Genomic DNA, 25,176 nt, shown 5'->3' on the forward strand with positions numbered 1-25,176 from the left:
TTTTCTCAAAATTAGAACTTTTCATGAAAAACTATTTGGTACCGGTTATGAGGGATGGTGTCCGCTACTACGCCTACCAAATATTTTTTCGATAAAAGTGCTTAATTTTGAGAAATCGAACCTTAGATGCCTTTCGCCATACTGATTTCAGAAAGTTAACTCCTAGTGTGCCGCTGTAAGCACGCTCAAAGCAGTCGATTCATTGAACTTAAGAAAAATTCACTTAATATTAAGTAAAATATACGTAATTTTGAATAGAAACTAACCAAAAGTTAGGTAAATTTCACTCAACTTTTGTAAACATGAGATTACTCAACGTTGGGTTCCCACACTTTAATGCCCTTGTTGAGTGGTTTTGCTCTTCATTTTATGACAACAAAGGGAAGAGGGAAGGAGATGCAAGAGAAAAAAAGTACCTAACTTACACTGAGAGCAGCTTTGCAGTTAAAATTACTATATTGTAGGTTTAAATTAAAAACACAACGCCACTAGATTTGTGCAGACTATATGCTGCGTTTGTACCAAACCTAATAACCGTTTATTTTTACCATGGTGTAAAAGCAAAATAGAGCAGTCAAAATTATCACGTTTATGTTTATTTTAACTACAATCCAGTAATAAAATTTACCATGCGGCGCTTTTAAAATAAAAATGAATTTGCTGTCAATTTACCTAATTAGGAATAGTATTTTAAAAATTCAATAAAAAATAGAGCTCATTTATTTTTTCTTGTTTATTTTTCTAAACATTTAGATTATTTCACACATGTTTGATTAAATTATATGACACTATCGGTTCCACTTGTACATACATAATTAATTTGATAGAAATCGAAATGAAAATTATGCGAAATGCTCCGGTTAAATATAACAGGATAAACCCGATAAAATCATGCAATCTCCATCCGCAACATTTTGACGGGAGTGACAAACATCCAGCGAGAACTTCATCTGAGCCATAATCGCGTTAGAAATCAACACAGGATCTAAAGAAACCTGGTTCTTGATGCCAGTAATGCTCGACAGCCACAGCTACAAAAACTTCTCTCTCAACGCCCGCGCCATCATAGAATTCAGCAATCTCGAGGAACAACCCAACTCAGCATCGGTTTCACGCAACTGAAAAAAAGAACCAATATCACGGATTGTCCAACCCTTATTTATAGTGAACTAACCCGTCCTCTCGCTCGCTAAATCGTCTCCCGCTATACGCCCAAATCCTGCAGTACCTGGCTTCCGATCTGTTACGCCTCCAGCACCACCCGGTAGCTATCTCTCAGGTAGTTACCCGTCCACTCCAACCGTTCGCTATTGTCCAGCAGCCGACGCTTCTGATCCTCCTGAATAGCAATCTCATCGAACTCCTCCACCAAATCGTAGCCAGCCGCTCCCTTCGGTCGATTCCGTTTTTGCATTGGAAAATCCTGTTGCACTTCCACTTCGCCTGGTAACAATTCAAGCAAGGCGTATATCCCGGTCGATTTGCCTGTGGGACATCACGAATTCGGGAGTTTTATCGAACGGGGCACTCTGCATCGCCAAGCAATATGTACGATTAAAACATTTTCAGTCTGTAATAAAGGCTGTGATTTAGAAAAGTGTTTTTGTTAATATCTTAGAATTATTATAGTCTATATATGAAAAATACTTACTATAGATCCAGATTCTTCTGTTTATTATTTATATCAACTTCATGGAAACAAACTGACTCAATTCCTGTCAACAAATGTGTCGCTTCTCAATATGGCGGTTTTAATGTTGCGTTGTGGATATTTTCTTCACCATGGATAGTTATTGATTTAACTATGCGCATGGTTATATCAAGCACAATAAAGTTATATCAATAATGTATATATTTTTTTCAACTTATTCTTAAAATAGTAAAGTTTAAAATCATTTCACGGTTATGATTACTGCAACGTTCATTTCAGTGTATTTATTCTCAGTCCAGTTGAAACCCGGAATCTCGCCCGGAATTGGAAGATAGCGAAGTTGGATTTTTCTCACTATCCGTACGTTAAACCTAACTTCGGAAGTGGTGCGCTGTTTTCATATCGCGAAGCGCTATTCAGCGCACCACTTCCGAAGTTAGGTTTAACGTACGGATTGTGAGAAAAATCCAACTTCGCTGGCCCCCAATTTCGGATTTCAACTGGATTGAGTATACTTTTTTCTAACCGCGCAGTTTTTATGATTTTGAGTTAAATTTAACCCAAATTTGAGTTTTTCTGAACGAGCGTGTTGACTGCACGAAAGATAACGTCAAACAGAAAAAACTTCGTAAATTTCCAATACAAAACAAGATGTCTACATTTAGTTCATAATTTTTGCAAAATATAAGTGGAAATATAGAATTATCGCATCGCATAACCATTTATGCAAATAAGTGAGTAAGTTTCGTCATGTAAACAATAGGTTGAATTGTGTTTGAACAAATAATCGTGCTTGCAGGAAATAATTCAATGCATTTTTCACATCGCCTTAATGCGTATTATGAGATATTTAGATTAAAAAAAATGACAAAAATATAATATGTAGGTATACTTAAATGCTTGATAGAATTAGATTTCACGAATGAATATAGAGTTTTGCTTGTTCTATAGAAGAGTATTATGATGATTACCGTAAAAACAACTATTGCGAATCCTGACAAAAATAAGAAAGTCTGACTTCCGAAAATCAATTTTCCTCATTCCGTGCGTTATTGGCCCGTTTACATATGAGCTAGTTCTAGCGGACAATGCACTATCCGACAATACTAGCACGAAATTAGCATAATGTAAACACTTATTAGCAAGGATAATTCCTGTTTACATTATGCTAATATCGCGCTAGTATTGTCGGATAGTGCATTGTCCGCTAGAACTAGCTCATATGTAAACGGGCCATTATTGGCATTGTGTAATTGTGCTAATATTGCGCTAGTATTGTCGGATAGTGCATTGTCCGCTAGAACTAGCCTATATGTAAACGGGCCATAAACGATTAAAAAAATTTCAGTTAATTCTTAGACAAACTACTATCAGAATAGTTTAGTTTATTGAGAATAATCACGTGAACCTTTTACATCAAATGCTTAGGTGAGATCAAGGAAGCAACCATGTTGAACTATGGAAATTTAAACTAAAGTAAATATAGTGGATACAGAAATACATACTAAATACATAATACACACATACTAAATACATTCTAAACAGTTAGAAATGATTTTTTAAACGTATTTAAGGTTGGTTTCAGTCGCGTTTCGAGGGGAAGGTTATTCCAGAGGCAGATGCCATGTATCAATACGCTTCGTCTCAGTTGTGATGAATGGGGAGGCAAGATAAATGAGCGGCTGCGTTGCATTTGGTTTATAGCCCGTTTATAGTTTATGGCCCGTTTACATATGAGCTAGTTCTAGCGGACAATGCGCTATCCGACAATACTAGCGCGATATTAGCACAATGTAAACAGGAATTGTCATCTGCTAATAGTGTTTACATTACACTCAGCGAACTGGACTATCGAAATTCATAACTGGCGCCTTATGAATCTTCAACTGATTATTCCACCGACAGTGCTTCTTATACGCAGTTACCTTCCCGAGTATTCAAGCGTCGATGGGCGTGTGGTCTACATACCGGCCTCCCGACCCCAACGTCCATGGTTCGAACCCAGTCTGCCGCACTTCACTTTTTTTCAAATGAAAATTATCTTTCATAAGGCAACATATTGAAATTCATACCGATTCCTTGTGGCAAATTTTCATAAGGCGTTTGATTGAAAACCATACGTCCATTTTCCTCAGTGTATGCTAATTTCACGCTAGTATTGTCGGACAGTGGATTGTCCGCTAGAACTAGCTCATATGTAAACGGGCCATTAATCATAAATGAATCGCCTGCTTTGAGCGTGCTTACAGCGGCACACTAGGAGTTAACTTTCTGAAATCAGTATGGCGAAAGGCATCTAAGGTTCGATTTCTCAAAATTAAGCACTTTCATCAAAAAAGTATCTGGTAGGCATGGTAGCGGACACCTTCCTACATAATCGGTACCAAATAGTTTTTCATGAAAAGTTTCTTATTTTGAGAAAACCCGCGTTAGATGACTTTCGCCATACAAATTTCTGGCGCTTAACTCTTGCTGGCTATTTTGCGCATATACTATAGCGCCTGGATGTGACAGCGGCGGGTAGAAAATCAGCCACTGCCAATAATTCATTGGTTGAATGCAATGCAGTCGACTCTCTACATCTCGATGTTCTATTTCTCGATATCTCTCCCTATATCGCTGGTTTCCTCAGTCCCTTCAATCTACACATATTTGAGCTTTCAACATCCTAATAATCTTCCTTTCCAGATATCTCCCTATCTCGATCTGTTCTGATTCAACAAAACAAATTTCATTTCCTGTTGTTGATATATTTGTTATTGTCCGAAGATGGTCTAGTAGCCTAAAAATTTGAACATATCGACATAAGGAGGGTGAATCCAGAACAAAATATGATCAGATCACATCGAGATAAAGTGATATCGAGATAGGGAGGTTATCGAGACGTGAAATGCCCAAATAAATGTAGATTAAAGGGACCGATGAAACCATTGACATAGCGAAAGATATCGAGATACAGAACATCGATATGTAGAGAGTAGACTGTATCATTCCTGCCACTTGTGATATTACTGCTTCTTTGATAAATATAACTTAACGATCATCCGCATCTATTACTTTGAAATATCTCATGGAGCTTTGATTGTAACTGCTTTTAGATTGTTAAGAATATGGAGATTATGTGATGATACAACTATTTTTCTGATTATTTCTAGGGTGGTTTCAAGTACACCTTTTGTGAACAATATGTTTCATAACATATTCATTTAGAAAAGGGCTATTTCGGTATAAATATTTTAGATCACCTTTACGGAGGTCTCCTGTCGTCGTTATAGTACAAGGCTATGGCTAGCTTTGAAAAATGGCCCGGTCTGAAAACAATCAATAATTTTGGATTCATCAGCAATCACTCAGATTGTCAAGCCATATTGAAATTAATTGCATATTATTCGGCAACTCAGCCGTACGAAAACCATTTTTTTGTTAAATATCTTGGCTGTGCATATGCACAGCATATGTTTCGAAATTTCAAAATTCGAAATTGATATGAAATTTGCGAAAAAGAATCCACGTGTCTTGGAGGGACTCGAACCCTCAACCTCCTATTCTCTAGATATGCGTGATAACCCCTACACAACAAAGCCATCAGAATCCGAATACCAACCTCCACCGTGGTTAGCTCTCTTTTTTGCAAATTGAATATCTTTCGGATGCTTGATTTGTCCAATCTCCACATGTGCTTTACTGTTGTATATCCACAGTCAAGCGAGTGCACATTGTTTATTAAACGAGAACCTAATCACTACATATTTTAATCCTGATTAGGGATCCTACATTCAGAGATATGCGAAAGCGGCCATCTTGAGCCAATCGAGCATTGAGATTGAGAGCTGTCAGAATCTGAGCCAAATGAACATTGTAATTTTTGCGGATTGACAGGTATTGCGATTGTAATGAATAAGATTTTACGAAAAGTTTTGTCGAATAAACAATTTGTTTTACATTGGCAAGTTGAAGTAGTCCAGTTTATGCATGGTACTTTGTTCATTTGTATTGCACTTTTCTTTTAGTGATAATGCACTGTTGGACGTTAGATAACGAAATCTGAAAATGCCATTATGCGCAAAGTCAGTGGCGCCGGGAGTGGGTGGGACAGGTAGGACATGTCCTACGCATGAATTTTCCTGGGTGGGACATTCAAAGCATTGCACAATGGGGAAATCCGATTTCAAAGGTGGAAAAAATTAATAACTTTCTTCACGAACAACTTACAGATGAGATCAAGAGCTTATTCGAAAGGGAATTTTGCAAAGAATTCAGTGAGTACTGTTTCACGGACGTGGAACACTTTTGTATGTAGTTATTGAGCTCGTTTTGCCCTAATGCCCCATATATTGCGAGTTTCCAAACTATTTGTCATTTTATCTTTAAGACATTGGTCTAAAATTGTGTTAATCTCTTCACTGTGGATCCACAGAAGGGCACTAAATATATTTTGTTGGTAAAAGTTGGAAATTTAAGGGATTTTGGGGTCAAATAAGCATCAAAGTGCATTTTATGCGCAATTTTCATGTATTCTGTAAAAAATAGTAATATTTACAGATAAGTGTTGATATTATTGTCTCAAAGTTTTAAACAGATATTGACAAATGTTTGCCGAACAGAAATTAATGAAATAAATCGTTTCACAAATGTTTTATTTGGTTATTTATTGAGTTAAAAACGATTTTTAAAAACTTTTGAATAGCACCGATGCCAAACATTTCCAAACCATACCCGATAGCACAACTAGGCAAGAATAGTCATATGTTATGAGTCTTGATGTGATCATAGATAGGAGGTGATGGGAGATACTCTTTTTTCTAACCTTTTTGCCCAAATTCCCCTATGAAATAATATAGCTCAATGATTCTGAGCAAGGAAATGATGTAGTAATGTTAATTTAATTGATACTTTCCAATGATATAATGAAAATAACAAATAATCATATAATTCATTAAAAATATTGAATTATAGGGGATTTAGGGGTCATACAGCTCATTTAATGTAACTTTTTATACAAAATAGGATAACTTTTCTCACGAGCGACTCACAGATAAGGTTAAGGGCTTATTCGAAAGAGAATTTTCCAAGAAATTCAGTGAGAGATGTTTTATAGACGTGAGACACTTCTGTATGTAGTTATTAAGCTTGTTTTGCCCCAATGTCCCATACATCAAAACTTTTCGTGCTTTTATCTTCCAAGTATTGTACTAAAGATGTGTTCTCCTCTTCATTATAGATCCATAGAAAAGCACTATACATGCTTTGTTGGTAAAAGTTGGAAATTTAAGGGATTTTGGGGTCAAATAAGTATTAAATTGCACTTTACGTGAATTTTTCACGTATTCTGTAAAAGTTAATAAAAATATTCTACAGACATTGATAAATGTTTGCGAAACAATTACTAATGAAGAATCATTTCGCAAGTGTTTTGTTTTGTGATTTAATAAGTAAAACCCATTTTTTTAAATGCTTCTGAAAAGTGCCATTACCAAACCATACCCGTTTGCACAACTAGATAAAAGTAAATATATTAGTCGATGTGATAATAGATAGGAATAGATAGGAAATATCCTTTTCTCAAGACCTTTCACCCAAATTCCCTTATGAAATAATATAGCTCAATGATTCTGGGTTAAGAAATGATGGAGTAACATTGATTCAATTATATTTTGTCAATGATACTATAAAAATAACAAATATTCGTAGATTGCATTGAAAACAAAAAAATCCAAGGGTTTAGGGCTCCGAACCTTTTTTTAAATTCATAATTAATGATTTTTTTCACTTATTTGTCCCAAAATGCCTTAAAAATCCATTTTTAATGTAATATATGGATATTTGTTTTTTTATGGTATCAATTTCTGTTAAAAAAATGTATGACAATAAAACCAACTAATATCTGTAAATATCTGAATAATCAATAGGCTGTAGATTTCGCCAAAATTGACCATATGTAGAGCTACATTAATGCTTACAAGTTTTTAAATCACCGTATATTAATCCTTAAGTTTTTGATGATTATTTGACCCCAAAATCGTTTAAATTTCCCACTTTTCCAACAAAATATGTATAGTGCTATGTATGGATCTACAATGAAGAGGAAAACAGAATTTCAGTGTAATTTTTGAAAGATAAAAGTACCAAAATACGAAAAGTTTTGATGTATGGGACATTGGGGCAAAACAAGCTTAATAACTACATACAGAAGTGTCTCACGTCTATAAAACATCTCTTACTGAATTTCTTGGAAAATTCTCTTTCGAATAAGCCCTTAATCTTATCTGTGAATCGCTCGTGAGAAAAGTTATCCTATTTTGTATAAAAAGTTACATTAAATGAGCTGTATGACCCCTGAATCCCCTATAATTCAATATTTTTAATGAATTATATGAGTATTTGTTATTTTCATTATATCATTGGAAAGTATCAATTAAATTAACATTACTACATCATTTCCTTGCTCAGAATCATTGAGCTATATTATTTCATAGGAATTTGGGCAAAAAGGTTAGAAAAAAGAGTATCTTCCATCACCTCCTATCTATGATCATATCAAGACTCATAACATATGACTATTCTTGTCTAGTTCTGCTATCGGGTATGGTTTGGAAATCTCGCTTAACTTTTCAAAAGGTCCTAAGTAACATTTTTTTCATGATTTAATCTGAATAATGCAATCAACGTATTTCATGTTTATCTGTTGATTGCAATACTCAAATTAAATCATGAAAAAAATGTTACTTAGGACCTTTTGAAAAGTTAAGCGAGAAATGTTTGGCATCGGTGCTATTCAAAAGTTTTTAAAAATCGTTTTTTACTCAATAAATAACCAAATAAAACATTTGTGAAACGATTTATTTCATTGATTTTTGTTCGGCAAACATTTGTCAATATCTGTTCAACACTTTGAGACAATAATATCAACACTTATCTGTAAATATTACTATTTTTTTACAGAATACATGAAAATTGCGCATAAAATGCACTTTGATGCTTATTTGACCCCGAAATCCCTTAAATTTCCAACTTTTACCAACAAAATATTTAGTGCCCTTCTGTGGATCCACAGTGAAGAGATTAACACAATTTTAGACCAATGTCTTGAAGATAAAATGACAAATAGTTTGGAAACTCGCAATATATGGGGCATTAGGGCAAAACGAGCTCAATAACTACATACAGAAGTGTTCCACGTCCATGAAACAGTACTCACTGAATTCTTTGCAAAATTCCCTTTCGAATAAGCTCTTGATCTCATCTGTAAGTTGTTCGTGAAGAAAGTTATTAATTTTTTCCACCTTTGAAATCGGATTTCCCCATTGTGCATTGTCCTACCCATGATTATGGTAAGAACATATGGTGTAATTCGATGGTGAGAATTTGTTTGTTAGCAGAAGGTTATTTTCATAGATGTTTTAGGGATTTAGGTCCAAACAATAATCATGGATGTTTTAGAGATCTAAAAACAATAGACTGATTGTTCTTTAGGACCTCAGGCACTTCATAATCCCTAAAGCGCTCATAGATGTCTAAACTTTACTTCTCAGACTCTAAACGTTTTACAAAGGTAAAATAGAAGTTGTTGAAATCTGCGAATAAATATTTTATTTAATTTTTTTTTATTTAAAAGAGGTTATGATAAAGCACGATTATCAGAAGACCACGGGAAAAGTTTTCTTCTAACCTTAATAGATCTATTGAAATTTGAGAAACCAGAAACATACCGAAGTCCGTCCTAAATTTGATACGTAAAGGATTCTGAGCTCCTAAAGCAGATTTCTTGGCAATCATGCGATTTTTTGGTAGTTTGACTTATATCTAGATCCATAACATTTTCTATAATCATAGCAGTTGGCAATAATTGATTATAAAACCATTGAGTATTTTTTTCAATTCTGTAACCCATTCTTTTTGAAGCTTGTAAAGAGATATTCGATAATCGATAATGGAAAAGCAATATTTGTCCTAAAAATCGAGGAAATTTTCTCAAATTATATAAATATTCTGGTCGTAAGAACTTTTCAAGTCCTGATTATTTTTAAAATTGATTACATTGCAAACATAACTTTCCCACAATGAAATAGATATTATATCAACATGGAACAGTTATGCTAGCTTTCAGTGGTAGTACTAAGTATAGTTGAAATGTGCATCGATTTCTCACTACCAGAACTGTAGCCCAATGCGGAGACAAGCTCAGTGGTCTAGTTGCTATAGTTTCTGCCTATAAGCTATGGGTTCGATCGCAGGCTTGTCCTTTTCCTATTCTGTATGTTTTAGTTCTTTTTGTGTTTCTCGTTTTACCAGAACTATTCCTACCGTTATACAACACTAACAGTTCCATAACCTCCCGTGGCACCGATGAGAGGACGTAGCTCCTTTCTTAGGTATAGATGTCTCAATTAATAATTATTTTCCCTTTTTTTCCCCCTTTTTTCCGGCCTTCCGATAACTACCGATTTTTCAACAGTCAAGCTACCGATTCATCAAAATATAATCTGGCCACCCTGAGTATGACGTAATTAAGAGCTTACTGACATTGATCCTAATGTGCCGGTTGGCACTCCTGTTGATGTACTGAAGTGCTTTGAAAGCGGCACCAGTCACTTCTACAGAGCTGCTTCTAGATTTGTGTTTTTGTAGAGATACAACAGAACCCAACTCCGCCCATCTCCTACGTCAGTGATTCCCAGCCTGGGGTACCTTCACTGGAATTGCGTGGGTGGTTCAAAAAATCTATTTTGCTCCACAATGCTGATTTTATACTATATCTCATGTTCTGAGTGTCCTCCAAAAATTTAAGATGATTTGGATGAAAACTGATTTAGCACAAGAAAAGATATTTTAGTTACTAGATAAAGATTGTCGCTGTCGTCGCTGTCCGGAACATCTTTTGCTGGCGAGGATAGGGGAGCTAAATGTCAAAGAAGGAAAATCCATACGATTTGACAGCTTGTTACCCAACATGTTCCGGACAGCAGAACAAAGGGAACCGAAGCGACAATGTTTATCTAGTAACTAAAATATCTTTTAGCACAAGCCGTTTCAAGTTTGCATGGAAATTAGTATGGAGAGATTAAATTGCATTATAGGTTATAGCGCTTCCCAATTGAGCTTTAAGCCCGCAGTCCACTGTCATAATGACAAATATTTGTCAAGTTGATCCGGACATCTATCAAACCGATTAGAAATCGACATGGATATCAGGCTGACTTGACAAATATTTGTCATTATCACAAACAGTGTACTGATAGCTTAATACCGAAAAGCTTACACCTAACGAAAACCACATATTGTCGGCGTAGCACCAAATTAGAATTCGGAAGTCGGGACTTCCGAACCGAACTTTCTTCCGAAGTTTTATCTGTCAAACTAATTGATGCGTAGTTTAGCGCATCTTTAGGGGAATCCAATACACTACTTCCGAAGTTGGGTAAGTTGCCTGTATCTGGAGAAAAATCCAACTTCGGTATAAAAAGCGTTCTAACTGTATTCCGGATAGACAATATTGATTAATCAGTCCAATAAATAGTAATCGATTTTAATACAGGTTGCGAATCTATAGTCATGATCATTAAACTCCTCTGAGGGCATCAAAGATATAGATTAAATTTGATTACTAATATTTATAACTATAATTAGGGCCCTCCTTAGCCGTGCGGTAAGACGCGCGGCTGCGAAGCAAGACCATGCTGCATGAGGGTGGCTGTCTAGACAATTTTCGGATTGGAAATTGTCTCGACTCCTCAGGGCATTAAAGTATCATCGTGTTAGCCTCATGATATACGAATGCAAAAATGGTAACTTGGCTTGGAAACCTCGCCGTTAATAACTGTGGAAGTGTTTAATGAACACTAAGCAGCGAGGCGGCAATGTCAAGACATTACAACTGTAACTTAGCTAATTGCTCAACTTAGTGTTCTAGTAGCATTTCCTCAGTTAATAATCAAAAGTTTTTCTACGCCCGCCATTGCACGATTATATATTTTGTGTGACAAGCACAATGGATACACTATGCCCAGGGAGCCCACTCGAAAACATCCTTGACCGATTCGGGAATAGAACTCGTCATCTCCGGATGGCAATTCTCGCGTAACATATGCTAGCAGCTTATAACCAAACCCATGATTTTTTGATTCTCTAGCATTAAGGACAATCCTTACGGAATCCAGAACTAAATGTACTCGCGTTTATCAAGGGCACAACACTCAATGCGGAAGCAACGCACAACAGTCATTTTTATTACTTCAGCTTTGCTATGTCGCAGCATGCGTGGAATACTAAGGCTTTGGTCCGATTCGCGAATTAAAATCAAATTAAACTTAAAAGTGACAGTTCGGAAATTATGAAATCCCCCGTTCATAAGAATGGCTGGTGCTACCCAGCAAGACCAATAAAACATCTATCAATAATGATTAAATATCTGTCTAAAGTAATCTTGCTCCGCGGGCAGAATTATTTGGAAATTATTGAACTGTCATTTTTAAGTTGAATTTGATTTTAATTCGCGAATCGGACCAAAGCCTAAAAAGACAGTGGTGCGTGGCTTCCGTTTTGAATGAAAACGCGAGTGCTTTCAGTTTTGGATTCCGTGAGGATTGTCCTTTAACGATTGCCTTGTAAATGATTCTTCATGCTAAAGTATTGGCAGGAACTAATATTATTAGTTCCTGGTATTGGCCGCAATATGATTATTTCAATAAATTGAAAATTTAAAAACATGAATGGAACACTGCTGTGGAAACCAGCGAGTTTGTTCTATTTTGCTCCAGATTCAAACTAGAATAGTGATCGAAAATTTGGAATGAAAATGAATCACTACTGATTTTACTCTAACATATTTTTTGGTAAAGACATCTATGCGTCAAAAAGTTTGAAACAAGTCAACATACCTTGTATATGACATTCTTTGTATTCGTGAAAAAGTAAAACAGTTATAAATAAATATCAAACAAGTTCAGTTGTTTGAAACAAGTTTTTCGCGTTTTTATCTCGTCCCAACTCCGAAATTGATATAGCTGAATCAACACTTTTTAAGCTTTTGAAACTAAACTGTTATAAAATGAATCTACAGGGCCCGGCAATTGAAGTAATCAAAACAAAATTATTTCATTTCAATTTTATTCAATTTCATAAGAAAATATGACATTTTTTAAAATTCACTGGAAAGTTCATCGTTTTCATCGTAGAGCTTAACCACTCATCGTAGACGATCGAGGAACGTACGTAAGTTCAACTACCGAACTCTGTCAAACCAGTTTGGAATTACAATTTGATATTGGGTAAAATTTTACTGATATTCGGTAAAATTAATCTTGTTAACCGAACTTTACTGTAATTTCTTTGGCTTACCGTAGTTTTTCGTCAAAAACATTACCGAACAGCGAAATCTATTTTCAGTGTGTACGTTCATCACATGATGTGTATCATATTCAAGTTCTCAAGAGTTTACCTGAATATTCAGGTAGAATGTACGTTTACGTTCGGTTCAGTGTGTACCAGCGCCATATGGTTGTTGAAATAATATACTCAATCCAGTTGAAACCCAAAATTGGGGGCTAGCGAAGTTGGATTTTTCTCACAATCCGTACGTTAAACCTAACTTCGGAAGTGGTGCGCTGAATAGCGCTTCGCGATATGAAAACAGTGCACCACTTCCGAAGTTAGGTTTAACGTACGGATAGTGAGAAAAATCCAACTTCGCTATCCCCCAATTCCGGTTTTCAACTGGATTGAGAATATTTTGAGTGGCAATGTCGATTTCGATGGCGTTGAGGTTCCGTTGATTGTTTTCACATGTTTTGTAAGAAATTTTGTTCAAGCCTACATGTTCTCTGTAAATAAGCCCCGCATGGTTACACCCACAGGTATATTCACACTTCTTGAATCAAAATTTAATACTTTCGATTCTGGTGTGTATTTAGTGATAACAAGCATTATTTTTAATTGACAGTTTTACAATCAAGACTTACCATGCTTTCCAAACCATCCTTACGGTCACCTACACTGATGGTTTAATTTTCTTATTAATTTACTCGCCCGCACAACAGAACCGGACATTTCGATAAGAGCGCGATCGGCGATCGTTCTACGTCCAGCACAAAACAAAAGCAAACCTGCACTCTGTCAAGAAAAGAAAAAGAAGAAAGAAGAAATAAATAACATTGAAATACTAGAATTTACAAATACCAAAAAGTTTTCCGAATTCTGGGGCTTCATCTCGACTGGACAGTAATTTTGATCGACAATTTGTATTCAGGTTGCACCTTTCTGTTTAAATCGCAACAGTTTTATCGAAGAATCGTTTTATTAATTATGGATATTAGTCGCTTAAAAAACTCAGAAATCCTTAAAGCCTTATCGTAGCCCCAAAGATAAATTTGAAAATTTGACTGATAATTTTACATGAAACAGGATAGTTTGGATAGACAGCAAGTGAAAAACAAATAGCTACCGTGGAAGTACCATATTTGACGCAGACCAAACTTGGTGCATTTTTATTTCAAATGATTAATAAAACTTATTTTCGGCAAAAATCTATCAAACAGTCAAGCTAGACGGCTTTATTTGCTCTTCTTCTTTGCATATACAGCATAAAAAGCATATTATCGATGAAGAATAATCTCATCCGAATAAAATATATGGAGGTCATACTCATAATGCGTAAATTTTTCGCTTTCTTAGCCACAATGCTGAGGATCGAATTTTTGCTCGCAAAATGACTTTTGTGAGAATTTTCGACTCCTACCTACAAACAGCTAAGCATTATGAGTGAGCTTTTCCTTTTATGCTAAACATTGCAACATTCGAACGCATTTTTCAACCCAAAATGTTCTGCGTCAAATTAGGCTTACAATTAATTTTGATGTTCCTAATCAACCTTATCAGACGAATATAAAATGCAGTGCTCAAAAATCTCAATAATACTCATTCCACAAAATGTCCCCAACCCATGGTAGTATGCCTTATCTGTCTTCGATTTTGATGCGTTTTTTTTTTTCGCTCGTTTTTTACACGGTAGTTGGTAGTTATGCAGTTTTTCTTTGCTGGTTTTGAGATTCTCGCGAGAAAATAATATTATATAATGAATTAGTATCATTTAATTCAATTTACTTTCTCTGTACGAAATTCTAACAGGCCAAAAAAATGAACACATTTTTAATTAATTACTCTATTGCTATGCAAGCTACTAGTCAGGCAACCCTGAATAGGAAATCAAAGAAACATATGCCTGGTTTTCTAATATAAGCTTCAGTTTACGTTAATAGTTTATTGAAGAAATGTATATAGACTACGGACAGCTCATATTTTTGAGATATGTGTATGTGTGTCAGTCAAGAACCATTTGCATATTGGTAGCTTCAACGTTGTTCTAAAAGGGTTCATATACGGGTTGCGTTCCTTGTATGACCTTTCAGACCATGATAGGCTGGTTATGCAATGAAATGTCAAAGTTAGTGAATATATGTTTTGACATGACTCTTACACCTAATTAAGAAGCATTTTGATTGATGTGTATAATGGTATATGAAACTAATAAAACACTACCATGCCACATAGCATATAACTTGCAGAGCAACTGAACAAAACTAAATGAAATGCTGCTTTGTAAAATGAATTTACTTGTTATTTTATACCGTGCAAAGTTCTTTTTCACTGTCATCATATTATAAAAAAAACCCAAATTAATCCACCTAGCGGTGATGATGCCTTTCTCGATTAAATCAAGATATACTGGTAACTTCGTTTTTTTTTCCAATTCCTATCTACCAAAAATGTTGGTAATTTCGTTTTTCTGTAAAATAAGCATAATATATTATGTTATAATCAAGTTATGAAGATCGTGAAATTTTCTATCATCCATTTTTGACAGAGAATTTATAATAAAATTATTTCAAGTATTGTTATTTGCAACACATTGATATAATTGTTATGACTATCTGGTCGGGTTGGTATATAACATCATGGGTCTCCAAGACTTCTTCTAAGGTTCGATTTCGGAGTGAAATGTACACGAACATTTTGAAAATTAGGCCAATATTCTCAAGGCCGACTTAAATATGACAATGATATGAAAAGGCTAATATCATCTTCCAAACATAGACGTACATGTTCATGATAGAATTAGAGGCGAAAGTATAGAATTGATAGTTCCATAGGATACGGCAGGCATGAAGAATGTTTTTTTAGAAGTCGATTTGAAAACCAGTGGAGATATATCAGCTTCCTCACTGATATTCTTCCCTCCCCCTTCATACGGGAGCTTGGCAGAAGGAAGATCGTGCGATATGTGCCATCACAAATATTGCCTATATTCCAATTTGCCCTTGACTTCACCATAACTCCACACCACCCAAACCAAACAGCATGTTGAAGCATCAATGAAACCCCTCTTTTCCCCTTCCAATGTATGACACAAAACAAACGCAAACAGCGCAAACACCAGCATGGCCACGAGCGTACGAACCAGCAGTTAATCGTGTCGTTATCGAGTGCAATTTCTGTTGCCAACGATGAAACTTACAACTGTGTTGGTGCGAATGCTCCGATAAAGTATAATGGCAATATCATCACCGAGCCGGCGCTAAACTTAAAAGCGCGTGCGTTGTTCGTCGATTAGTTTTCGTGTTCAACACGTTCCACATTGCAAGCTTTGAAAAGCTTTGCTGGTTGCGTTAGCGTTATTGATATTGCCGTAGCGAGGATTCTAACCCATCGAGCGAACGTAATTTATATTAAAGCGTGGTAGCTGCTCAATGCTCGTAGTCCCGATTATATGGGGAAAAATGGAAAACTGCCTAAACCATTTTCCTTGTCAGCTGCGAACGCATTAATCAATCTTGATGAAATTAAATAGCATGAAATTAGAAGAGTGGCTCTGCGGAATGCAACTTGTTGCGATAAAATCAGTTAAGTCTAAGTACATGAAAATCGTGTGAGTTTTGACGTAGGACTTACGTCTCTCTTTACTATACCGGGTGTCATTTCAAAATATTCAAATCGACCGCGTTACGCTGTGTTGAAAGATTTTAAACGTTAATAGCGTTCGTCTCAGTGGACGAATTTCTGCGGTAAGCCCCTCAATCGACAGATTTCAAGTATGCCTTTCATGTCCATGCTTGATAAGACCCGAAAAACTTGTTTCAATAGGCATGAAACTGTTTTCAATGAAAAACATTGAGATCAAGGGAACCTATAAATATGGGTACCGCATAATTCTTGCATCATTCCATTACCACGTTCTGATTGGTGCAGACTCCAGCGAATAAGCAGCCGCTGGGTCTGCCGAAAAGCCATAAAATAGCGCAACGCGATTTTTTCCTTTCATTCTGACCGGGACAAGCGAAGCAACCGCATCATCGAGTGAACAGCACTCACACCTTTTAGCAGGGAATGAAGTCATCGAAGCCACCATCATCAGCCGAAACCTAGCCAGTACAGCAGCAGTCCACCCTACAGACCAGACAAAGCAGCAATGCTGAGCAGATACCGGCAGCAGCAGCAGAGTCGAGCCGAGACCGGCCGGCATCGGTGATGAGCCGAGACAGGCTGAAGAAAAGCCACATGATGCATGTGTATGGCCAAAAAACAAACGGTTCTTCAGAGAGCCAATGATAGAGATCAATTGCAAAGCTTTCAATTCCCTTCGAGATCCTGAAATATTTTCCGCGCCAAATCCGCGCTGACTAAAATCAAATCCACGCCATTTCCGCGCGACATGAAAATCCATTCTGCGCCAAATCCGCGCGACCCAAAACTAAATTCTAAGCAAATACACGTTAAATATCAATCCATTGATCAATGCAATATTGGCATTGATAAAAAAATATGTAGAAAAACATTGTTTGATAATGACCGCACACAAAGCGAACGTGACTGAATGATCGTCCCATGTTATGAATTCTAAATCTTATCACCCGAAATCCCATGTCCGGGTGTTTCCTTCCTTCTACTACTAACAATGTTGTCTCAGAAAAGAACACCCTGCTTACCACCTGAACTGCAATTCTAAGCTCGCTTGCCCGGTAGATTGGCCTGTATCAAGCGAAAAGTCCCGTTAAGAAATAGACGCCAGCAGCGAGCAACAAGCGTAAAAAAGAAGAAGCCCTTCTCGAACGCGTTGATGATGATGACGCTTTGGCTGACAAAGAAGCGGGATACAAGACACTAGCTGATTGGCCCACCAATTGGAAAGCAGAGAAGATTCAAAATTAAGTAGTATAAAAGAAAAGTGCATTCGCTCGCAGAGCATTCAGTCTTTTTTATACCATCACTAGAAATTCGCGGTTATTTGAAAAGATCGTTTTCTTACTTTTTGCACTTAGCCGAAGCAAACAGCCCTTTTCAAGGCTCTAAGAGTTAAAAATAATGTTCTCCTTCAGTCGCTATCGCACGGATTAGAAGGCCATTCAGTGGAAGGGCTGAGATACAGTCTACATCCCCTGCTGAGCCAACTTGTGGTTTATTTCAGGCAGTCCTTCAGTGGGAAGGTTGCCACTGTCGAGGCTAATATTTCGTGACCGGACAGATACTTCCTGAATTTTTTGTGATGATTTTTGTTTGAGGTAGATTTGATTTCTGTGTCGGTTTGATGAGAAGATTTTGGCAAGAAATGGTATGTAACGCCGATTATTTATCCAAAATAGTTGATGTGAGAAATTTGGACATATTATGTATCTTAAAGGCATGGTCAAGTCAAGTCCTACGTCCACTTAGCGGTTATGTCACAGACATTACCCACTGTTCGTTTTTGGGGTTGAAAATGTGACCATACAGACACACAAACATACACACACACACATACATACACACACACAGACATCATCTCGTTTCATAAAACTGAGTCGAATGGTATAAGAAACTTTACTATCAGATGTTCCTGTAAAAAGTTCGTTTTCAGAGTGAAATGATAGCCTTTCGGTACAACTTTGTTGTACGAGAAAGGCAAAAAGGCGTTTATTTAATTGAGTTTTAACATAGTTTCAAAGTGCGTTAAATTAGGAACAACTTTGCGTCAAATAAGGAACATGGTAAAATTAGTGCGTCAAGTTAGGCACCTTGTGTACCACATAAACACAGATTTAAAAACTAAGAAATGAAATTATATTTCGAAGTTTTATTATTTGTACACATTCTATAATAGTAGAAAACTCGTTATGCAGAATATTAAGCGAATCCATTTTGCAATATTTTTTTAAATAATGATTCTTTTCAAAATTTTCCTAACTGCGTCAATTAAGGTGCCTCCACGGTGCTCATATTTCAAAATGAGCTCAAATGTCCAGTTAGAACTTATGGTGTGTGTATGCAAACCCGAGCAGGAGAAATCGGCTCAATAATACCTAACTCTTTTATTGATAACATACTCTGTTATGAACTAGCCCTGCATAAGAGGTAAAATACCAAAGGAATAATACCAAAAACTAATATGCACAATACTTAAGCCATAACATACTCAGTTATTAAATTGAATTTCAATACCAAATGCATAACCAATTATTATTCGTTTGGTATTGAAATACCTAAGCAAGTTATGTGCGGTAAGACGCGCGGCTACAAAGCAAGACCATGATGAGGGTGGCTGGGTTCGATTCCCGGTGCCGGTCTAGGCAATTTTCGGATTGGAAATTGTCTCGACTTCCCCGGGCATAAAAGTATCACCATGTTAGCCTCATGATATACGAATGCAAAAATGGTAACTTGGCTTAGAAACCTCGCAGTTAATAACTGTGGAAGTGCTTAATGAACACTAAGCTGCGAGGCGGCTCTGTCCCAGTGTGGGGATGTAATGCCAATAAGAAGAAGAAGAAGAAGCAAGTTATGTATCAAGTATTCTGCATATAAGTTTTGGTAATACTTTTTTGGTATTTTACCTCTTATGCAAGGCTAGTTCATACCGTCGCAGGTCGTCGCTCCTGCTCGGGAAAAAATCTCTCTTTTTAGCATTTATCCTTTGGCTCCAAAAGTTATGGTCTATTACTGCTAGAAATATTAATCAGTTTCATTTCATATTCTAGGTCAATCTCAACCATGCTAAGGATTCGTCTCAAAATGGGACCTTCAATGAGAAACAAAGAGTGGACGTGTTGCTTTGGTCTTCATGTCCGTACAGTCACCATTATCATAGGCGTTTGGCATCTGGTAAGTCTAAATTACAAGCATAAAAAATGTGAGCACGTGTTTTATGTTTCTCCAACGAAGCTTGTTATGTTGGATAAATTCTACAAGTGCTGAAACAACGAGGCCAGCTTCGCAGCTTGAAACACTTTACGACGGTCTGCTCTTTCGTCCTCGGTGCGGGCACGTTGTATCCTTCATCTAGCTGACTGTGCTCATGCACTTCTTTTGAAATTCCGGCCCCTAACTTATGCTAGTTCGCCCAGTAGTGGCTGGCTGATCCTCTGTTCCACTGCAACGTAGTCTCGATCCCTTGATGGTCATACTCCAAACTTCCTGACTCGAATCCTTCTGACTTCCCCCGGCGTCGCGAGTGGTCCACCAGTTCCGGTGAAGGAAGCTTCCGCACTGGTGGTGCCACGACTACCGGCGGCTATCGCAGGGGACGCTTTAACGCATTTCGCCCGACGACCCGAAGACAAAAACTGCTCACTGCGCTGAATACTCCCCAGAATTGGCACTTATTCGCAGATCTCGCCTCCATCTACGCTGCAGCTTCGACAGTATTTGCATCACGACTCTGCTTACCGAATTCCTACCGAATATTATCCGCCCTTGGGACAGGTATTTCTCTGCGAATTTCCGCAAACCGCGTCAATCGAACACCACAGGCTTCGGCGTCACTTCAACATTCTCACATTCTGGACATAACGGTGAATTGGGTGTCCGAACCGATGTAAATACAACGCATCCGTGGTCCGACAGGAACTGCGTCAGGTAGAAGTTTACTTCGCAATGCTTTCTGTTCATCCACGTCGACAGATTCAGACCTTCCTTTCTCCGTACTGTCCCACTCCTGCTGCCACATCGCCATCGAACGAATTTTCGCCACCCTTCTCATGTTTCCGGTGTCTCTCCACTGGTAGCACTCGATGTCTTTCGTAACGGTCGATGCCATGAGTGAAATGGTTTCAAATTATGTGGAGCGAATGAACGCCCAGATGTTTCCAAGCTTATACTACAATGGAAAAACAACAATAGTTTACGTTATGTATCCTTTAAAGTTGGCGTAGATTGGAACTATAGAGAAAAAGCGATGATGGAGTCAACTTGGCCTGCAGGTTTATTGTTTAGAGAATTCGTACACCGTGGAACTAAATCCTGGGAGCCCAAATTGCACATAGGCGTAAAACATTTTTATTCGTGATTCAATGTGTTGTATTATTATGTATTATGAAATAATTCAATGTCCTTCATTTTTATGTGTTATTTGAAATTGCTTGTATATTTTTATTAGTTACATAGAATCATGGGGGCTAAATCAAGTCTGTTGGTTCAAACAATAATCAATGCGGTTCTAGCTTCCCGGAACGCCGCCTTGGTTTCTTTTCTCTCTGGTTCCGTTTTCGTTCTCTGTGCCCGCCACCTAGATATGAGATAAACAGCGCGTAGTGTACTGAGCCTCTCGTTCCACCAGTAGGCTGATCGCCGATTGCTCCTAGGCTCCAGTTTTCGCGGCATTGCGGCATCACAAGCCGTTACCATCGTTCTTATCAGTTCGGCCGCATCATCGTTCTCGAAACTGTTGTCCGGTCGAAGTGCCTCAACAAAGAGGTCCTTGTCGAAGGCTTTCATCTTCCACTTCTGCTCAAAGGTAACTCTTCTCCGTGTTGTCGCATGGTTTCGTTGCCCAATACAATAGCGAATCGCCTGGTGATCGCTATGGGTATACTCTTCGCTAACTCTCCAGTTCATGTTCGCCATCAACGAAGGACATCAGAACGTGACATCGATAACAGACTTCCTTCCGTCTCTGCGAAAAGTGCTTACGGAGCCTTCATTGCACAGTCGTACATCTAGCTTCGCCAGAGCTTCCTGGAGACTATACCCTCTCGTATTGGTGACTCTGCTGCCCCACTACAGCCCAGGCATTGAAATCACTTCCCATAATTACCGGCCTTCGTCCGATCAGGTTGTCGGTTAACCGCTCTAACATCTGGCTAAACTGCTCCACTGTCCACCTTGGAGGCGCAAAGCAACTGCATACGTAAACGCCGATTATTTTGACGATCACGAATCCTTGACATGAACTCTCTACCATTTCTTGAATAGGAAACCTGCCCATAACTTGTATTGAAGCCATTCCCGTTCTATCAGCTGTCAGTTGCCGTCATCAGGAGGAACTCGATACGGCATGACCTGTTTTACCGCATTTCCAACACTTGTTGGATCTGTCCGGACCTTTTACAAGCTCCTGCCCAGTGTCCGAAGCTCAAACATTTGAAGCATCCCTCCATTTGTTTGTTCACTGGCGGGGCGGCTTTCAATGGGTATTTTGACCATCCAACAGTCAGTTTGCCTACCTCCACAGCATTGTTAGCAGCGGTTACTGGCAGACGAATCATTGCTGTTTGTGTGCCTCCGTATTAGGGATTTAACTTCCGCCTCTGCGCCCAGCGATTTTGCAATGCGGTCTAGCATAATCGAGCTATTCATCGTAGGGTCCTTCTTTAGCTCGAAGAGCATCTCTTCGCTTTGTGTGCGCCTGGTCCTTACTCTCACCCAAGTCTCTCAGCTCCGGATCCTCTCTAACCTTCTTCAGGAGCGCTGCATACGTAGTAACGTCTTTGGCCTTGACGAGTACGGCTTCTCCCTTAGGCGGTTTCTGACGCAACGGAGGCTTTTATTTTTTGTACTGCTCAGGGCTTGAATCCAAAGGAGAATGAGAAAATCTCGCTTAACTTTTCAAAAGGACCTAATTACGATGCCGGCCACGTCTTCACAGTTTGATTAAGGATTAAGAGAGGAAATTTAGTTCGACACCCACTGCTACAAGAGATCGAGGAATCCTTTGCATCTCCGTGAACACCACGGGAAAGGAATAACTGGTTAAGAAGTCGCCTTGGTAAGCGACGAAATAATTATTTTCCTCACCCGCACAAAGCAGAACTAAGCATCTCGATCATTGAGCAATCATTCTACGCGAAAACACAAGAAAACAAGCAATCAAAACACGATCGATTGCGAAGTGATTGATTTACTTTCCGACCGCACAGAGCAAAACATCCGGATTTCGCGAAAGTTTTGCATCCAATACGAAAGATCGCGCCCTGATTGATTTACTTTTTGTCCGCACTGATCGATTAACTTTCTGACAGCACAAAACATACCTAATCACCCGGATTTCGCGAAAGATCTGCGTCCGATTCGAAACATGTTTGATTGTGCACTGATTGATTTACTTTCGGACCGCACAAAACAGAACTAATCACGATTCCGGCTATCAACACTCCAAAATAAGATTTTTCTTAATTCGACTATGAGTCTGATAACGGATCTGGACTTTGAACATCTAACTCCTCACATTTATTGATCTGAGTTGGATAGATTCGATTTGGTTTGTTAGCGATTCAGACCAGAGCATTTGGGCCGAATATTGACAAACGTCGCATGGCTATTCAAAACATAGAATAACTTACTCAGTTTTCTTCTTCACATATTCATTCATTTGATTGGTACTGAGATTGGTCACTACGTTTAAAGAAAATATCTCGCACTTAGTTTCATAGGGGCGTAACTGTATTGATCGATTTCTTTTCGTCGATGTTTTCTTTTTATTATACTGTCGAATTGTGCTAGATTATCGATGATTTTATGGTTTGGTATGATAAAGGATGATTGTATCTTAAACCAGAATCAATAATCACGGTTGTAGCTTTTGGATCAATTGAGTTATTAACAAAATATAAAATCGATTAAGAGAAATCGATCAATACAGTTACGCCCCTATGAAACTAAGCGCGAGATATAATCAGCCTCAGTGTTGTCCTACACTCAGGGCAACAAATTCTGCTCTTTGATTTTACTCCATCTAAACGATTTTATAGTCTCAACTAAGTAATTTCAACTAATAGAAAGATATTTGAATTTTCTAAATGTCATGGCAAACTGTCAAAAAAATGCACTCCAGAGCCACAGGAGCACGCGCGCTGAAAATACACCGGAGTGTTTTCACTGGAGTGTATTTTCAGCGCGCGCGCTCCTGTGGCTCTGGAGTGCATTTTTTTGACAGTTTGCCATGACATTTAGAAAATCCAAATATCCTTTTTTTTAGTTGAACTTACTTAGTTGAGACTGTAAAATCGTTTAGATGGAGTAAAATCAAAGAGCAGAATTTTTTGCCTTGAGTGTAGGACAACACTGATCAGCCTTGACTATGACTTTTGGCACTAAAATTGTCCCTCAGTTTAACGTCGGGGTCAGATATTTGTGAGTGATTGTTGAAATCATAATTAAAATGTTCAGTTTTACAGTAATTTATTAGCTTACGAAATCTAACTTACTCACTGACTGATATTTGATCGGAAATTGTCAATGTTCAGCCGTTTATGAATATATACGAAGTGAGGGTGTCTAAAAAGGCTCATGGGCTTCACCAAAAACTTTCGATTATTCAAAGTTTTTATTCAGAGTATAGATCGATACATTTCAGATTTGACTGACTTTCAGATTTGTAAAATAAAAATAAAATGCTAGAAATTTTCTAAATATTTAGCAAGCATGTATGAACAATCAAGCCTTTTAATTCTTCTTCTGTTGAAGGTAAGGTTCAAACTGTTCTCTAAATAAAACATACTGCACATATTTTATTTTTGTAAGTGAGGGGCGCCCAATAAAGGTTTCGCCAAGGGCGCTGAGCGTCCACGCTACGGCTCTGTATAAGTGCGATAGTTTTGTTTTCATGGCTTGTTATGGTTTGAAGAGGTTTTTGCCTCTCTTTTATCGTTGTTCGTTATCTATTGAGAGCGATTTCTGCAAACCCTGGTACTGCCCCATTTTTCTCGCCTCATTTTGCCTCAATTGTCTATTTCTTTTTCCTTCTGACCTACTACGGTACTCCACCCTTCTTCCTATGAAGTAGCGTCTGTTCCTTCGACTGCGTCCTCCCGCGTTTGCCGCTTGAGTCCCCCTGGCCTCTCGTCTCCCGGCGAGGTTCTGGCCGTTTTGGGAGTCATGGAGGCGTTCTCCACTCCCCACTCCAGCCAGTTTCTCTTTCCCTTGCTTCTTAGAGTACGACAGAACTGTGCCGATATGGCCCTGTTCCGGCGGAGCTTAGACAGCAGGAGCCTTAGTCAGCGCTAATCCGCTCCGCTTCATCGGCCCTCATTGCTGCTGTATCGAATTCATTCGCTGCCGATACTAGCGCCTTCCGGATCTTATGAACCATGTCCTTAATCTCCTTATGGACGATGTTTCTCCAATCCAAGAAATTGTGGAGCTCTTCCACCAATTTCTTCGCTGCCACTATTTTCGGCTTTGGTGAGGGCTTGTTTAACTCACTCTGACCAGGCCGCTGCTGCTGTTATTGCTGTAGCACTACTGTCACTGGTGGCGGCGATCTCACCAACCCACTACTGGCGAAC

The 25,176-nt window shown here is 38.1% G+C and overlaps 2 protein-coding genes and 1 long non-coding RNA gene across 7 annotated transcripts in view; 1 reads left to right on the plus strand and 2 right to left on the minus strand.

Annotated features, from left to right (window-relative positions):
* Window positions 1–727: 727 nt before the first annotated feature.
* LOC134215974 (uncharacterized) lies at window positions 728–1,924 on the minus strand. Of its 2 annotated transcripts, none has more exons than XR_009980404.1 (3): window positions 1,652–1,924; window positions 1,175–1,570; window positions 728–1,118 (listed from the first exon to the last, which is right to left on the minus strand). It is a non-coding gene; the product is annotated as an uncharacterized LOC134215974 (long non-coding RNA). The 2 variants fall into 2 exon arrangements; XR_009980403.1 differs by having other exon boundaries at window positions 1,175–1,582.
* Window positions 1,925–2,240: 316 nt separating this feature from the next.
* The window catches only part of LOC134211820 (lysosomal-associated transmembrane protein 4B), a 45,041-nt gene continuing 22,105 nt past the window's right edge, over window positions 2,241–25,176 (plus strand). Inside the window, exons 1-2 of one of the 3 annotated variants that reach the window (XM_062689104.1) lie at window positions 2,241–2,389; window positions 19,654–19,777. In XM_062689104.1, coding sequence (XP_062545088.1) covers window positions 2,376–2,389; window positions 19,654–19,777 — 138 coding nt within the window. In that variant the 5' untranslated portion in view covers window positions 2,241–2,375. Of the gene's footprint in view, window positions 2,390–2,514; window positions 2,534–19,653; window positions 19,778–25,176 lie in introns of those variants that run through there. The other 2 variants (XM_062689106.1, XM_062689105.1) reach the window with 2 other exon arrangements.
* Window positions 13,619–25,176, minus strand: part of LOC134211818 (uncharacterized) — a 150,257-nt gene continuing 138,699 nt past the window's right edge. The window contains exon 7 of one of the 2 annotated variants that reach the window (XM_062689096.1): window positions 13,619–13,759. In XM_062689096.1, the coding sequence (XP_062545080.1) occupies window positions 13,634–13,759 (126 nt within the window). In that variant the 3' untranslated portion in view covers window positions 13,619–13,633. Of the gene's footprint in view, window positions 13,760–20,714; window positions 20,772–25,176 lie in introns of those variants that run through there. The other variant, XM_062689099.1, reaches the window with a different exon arrangement.

This window comes from Armigeres subalbatus, chromosome 2 (genome assembly GCF_024139115.2).
Source record: "Armigeres subalbatus isolate Guangzhou_Male chromosome 2, GZ_Asu_2, whole genome shotgun sequence".
NCBI classification, from domain to species: domain Eukaryota; kingdom Metazoa; phylum Arthropoda; class Insecta; order Diptera; family Culicidae; genus Armigeres; species Armigeres subalbatus.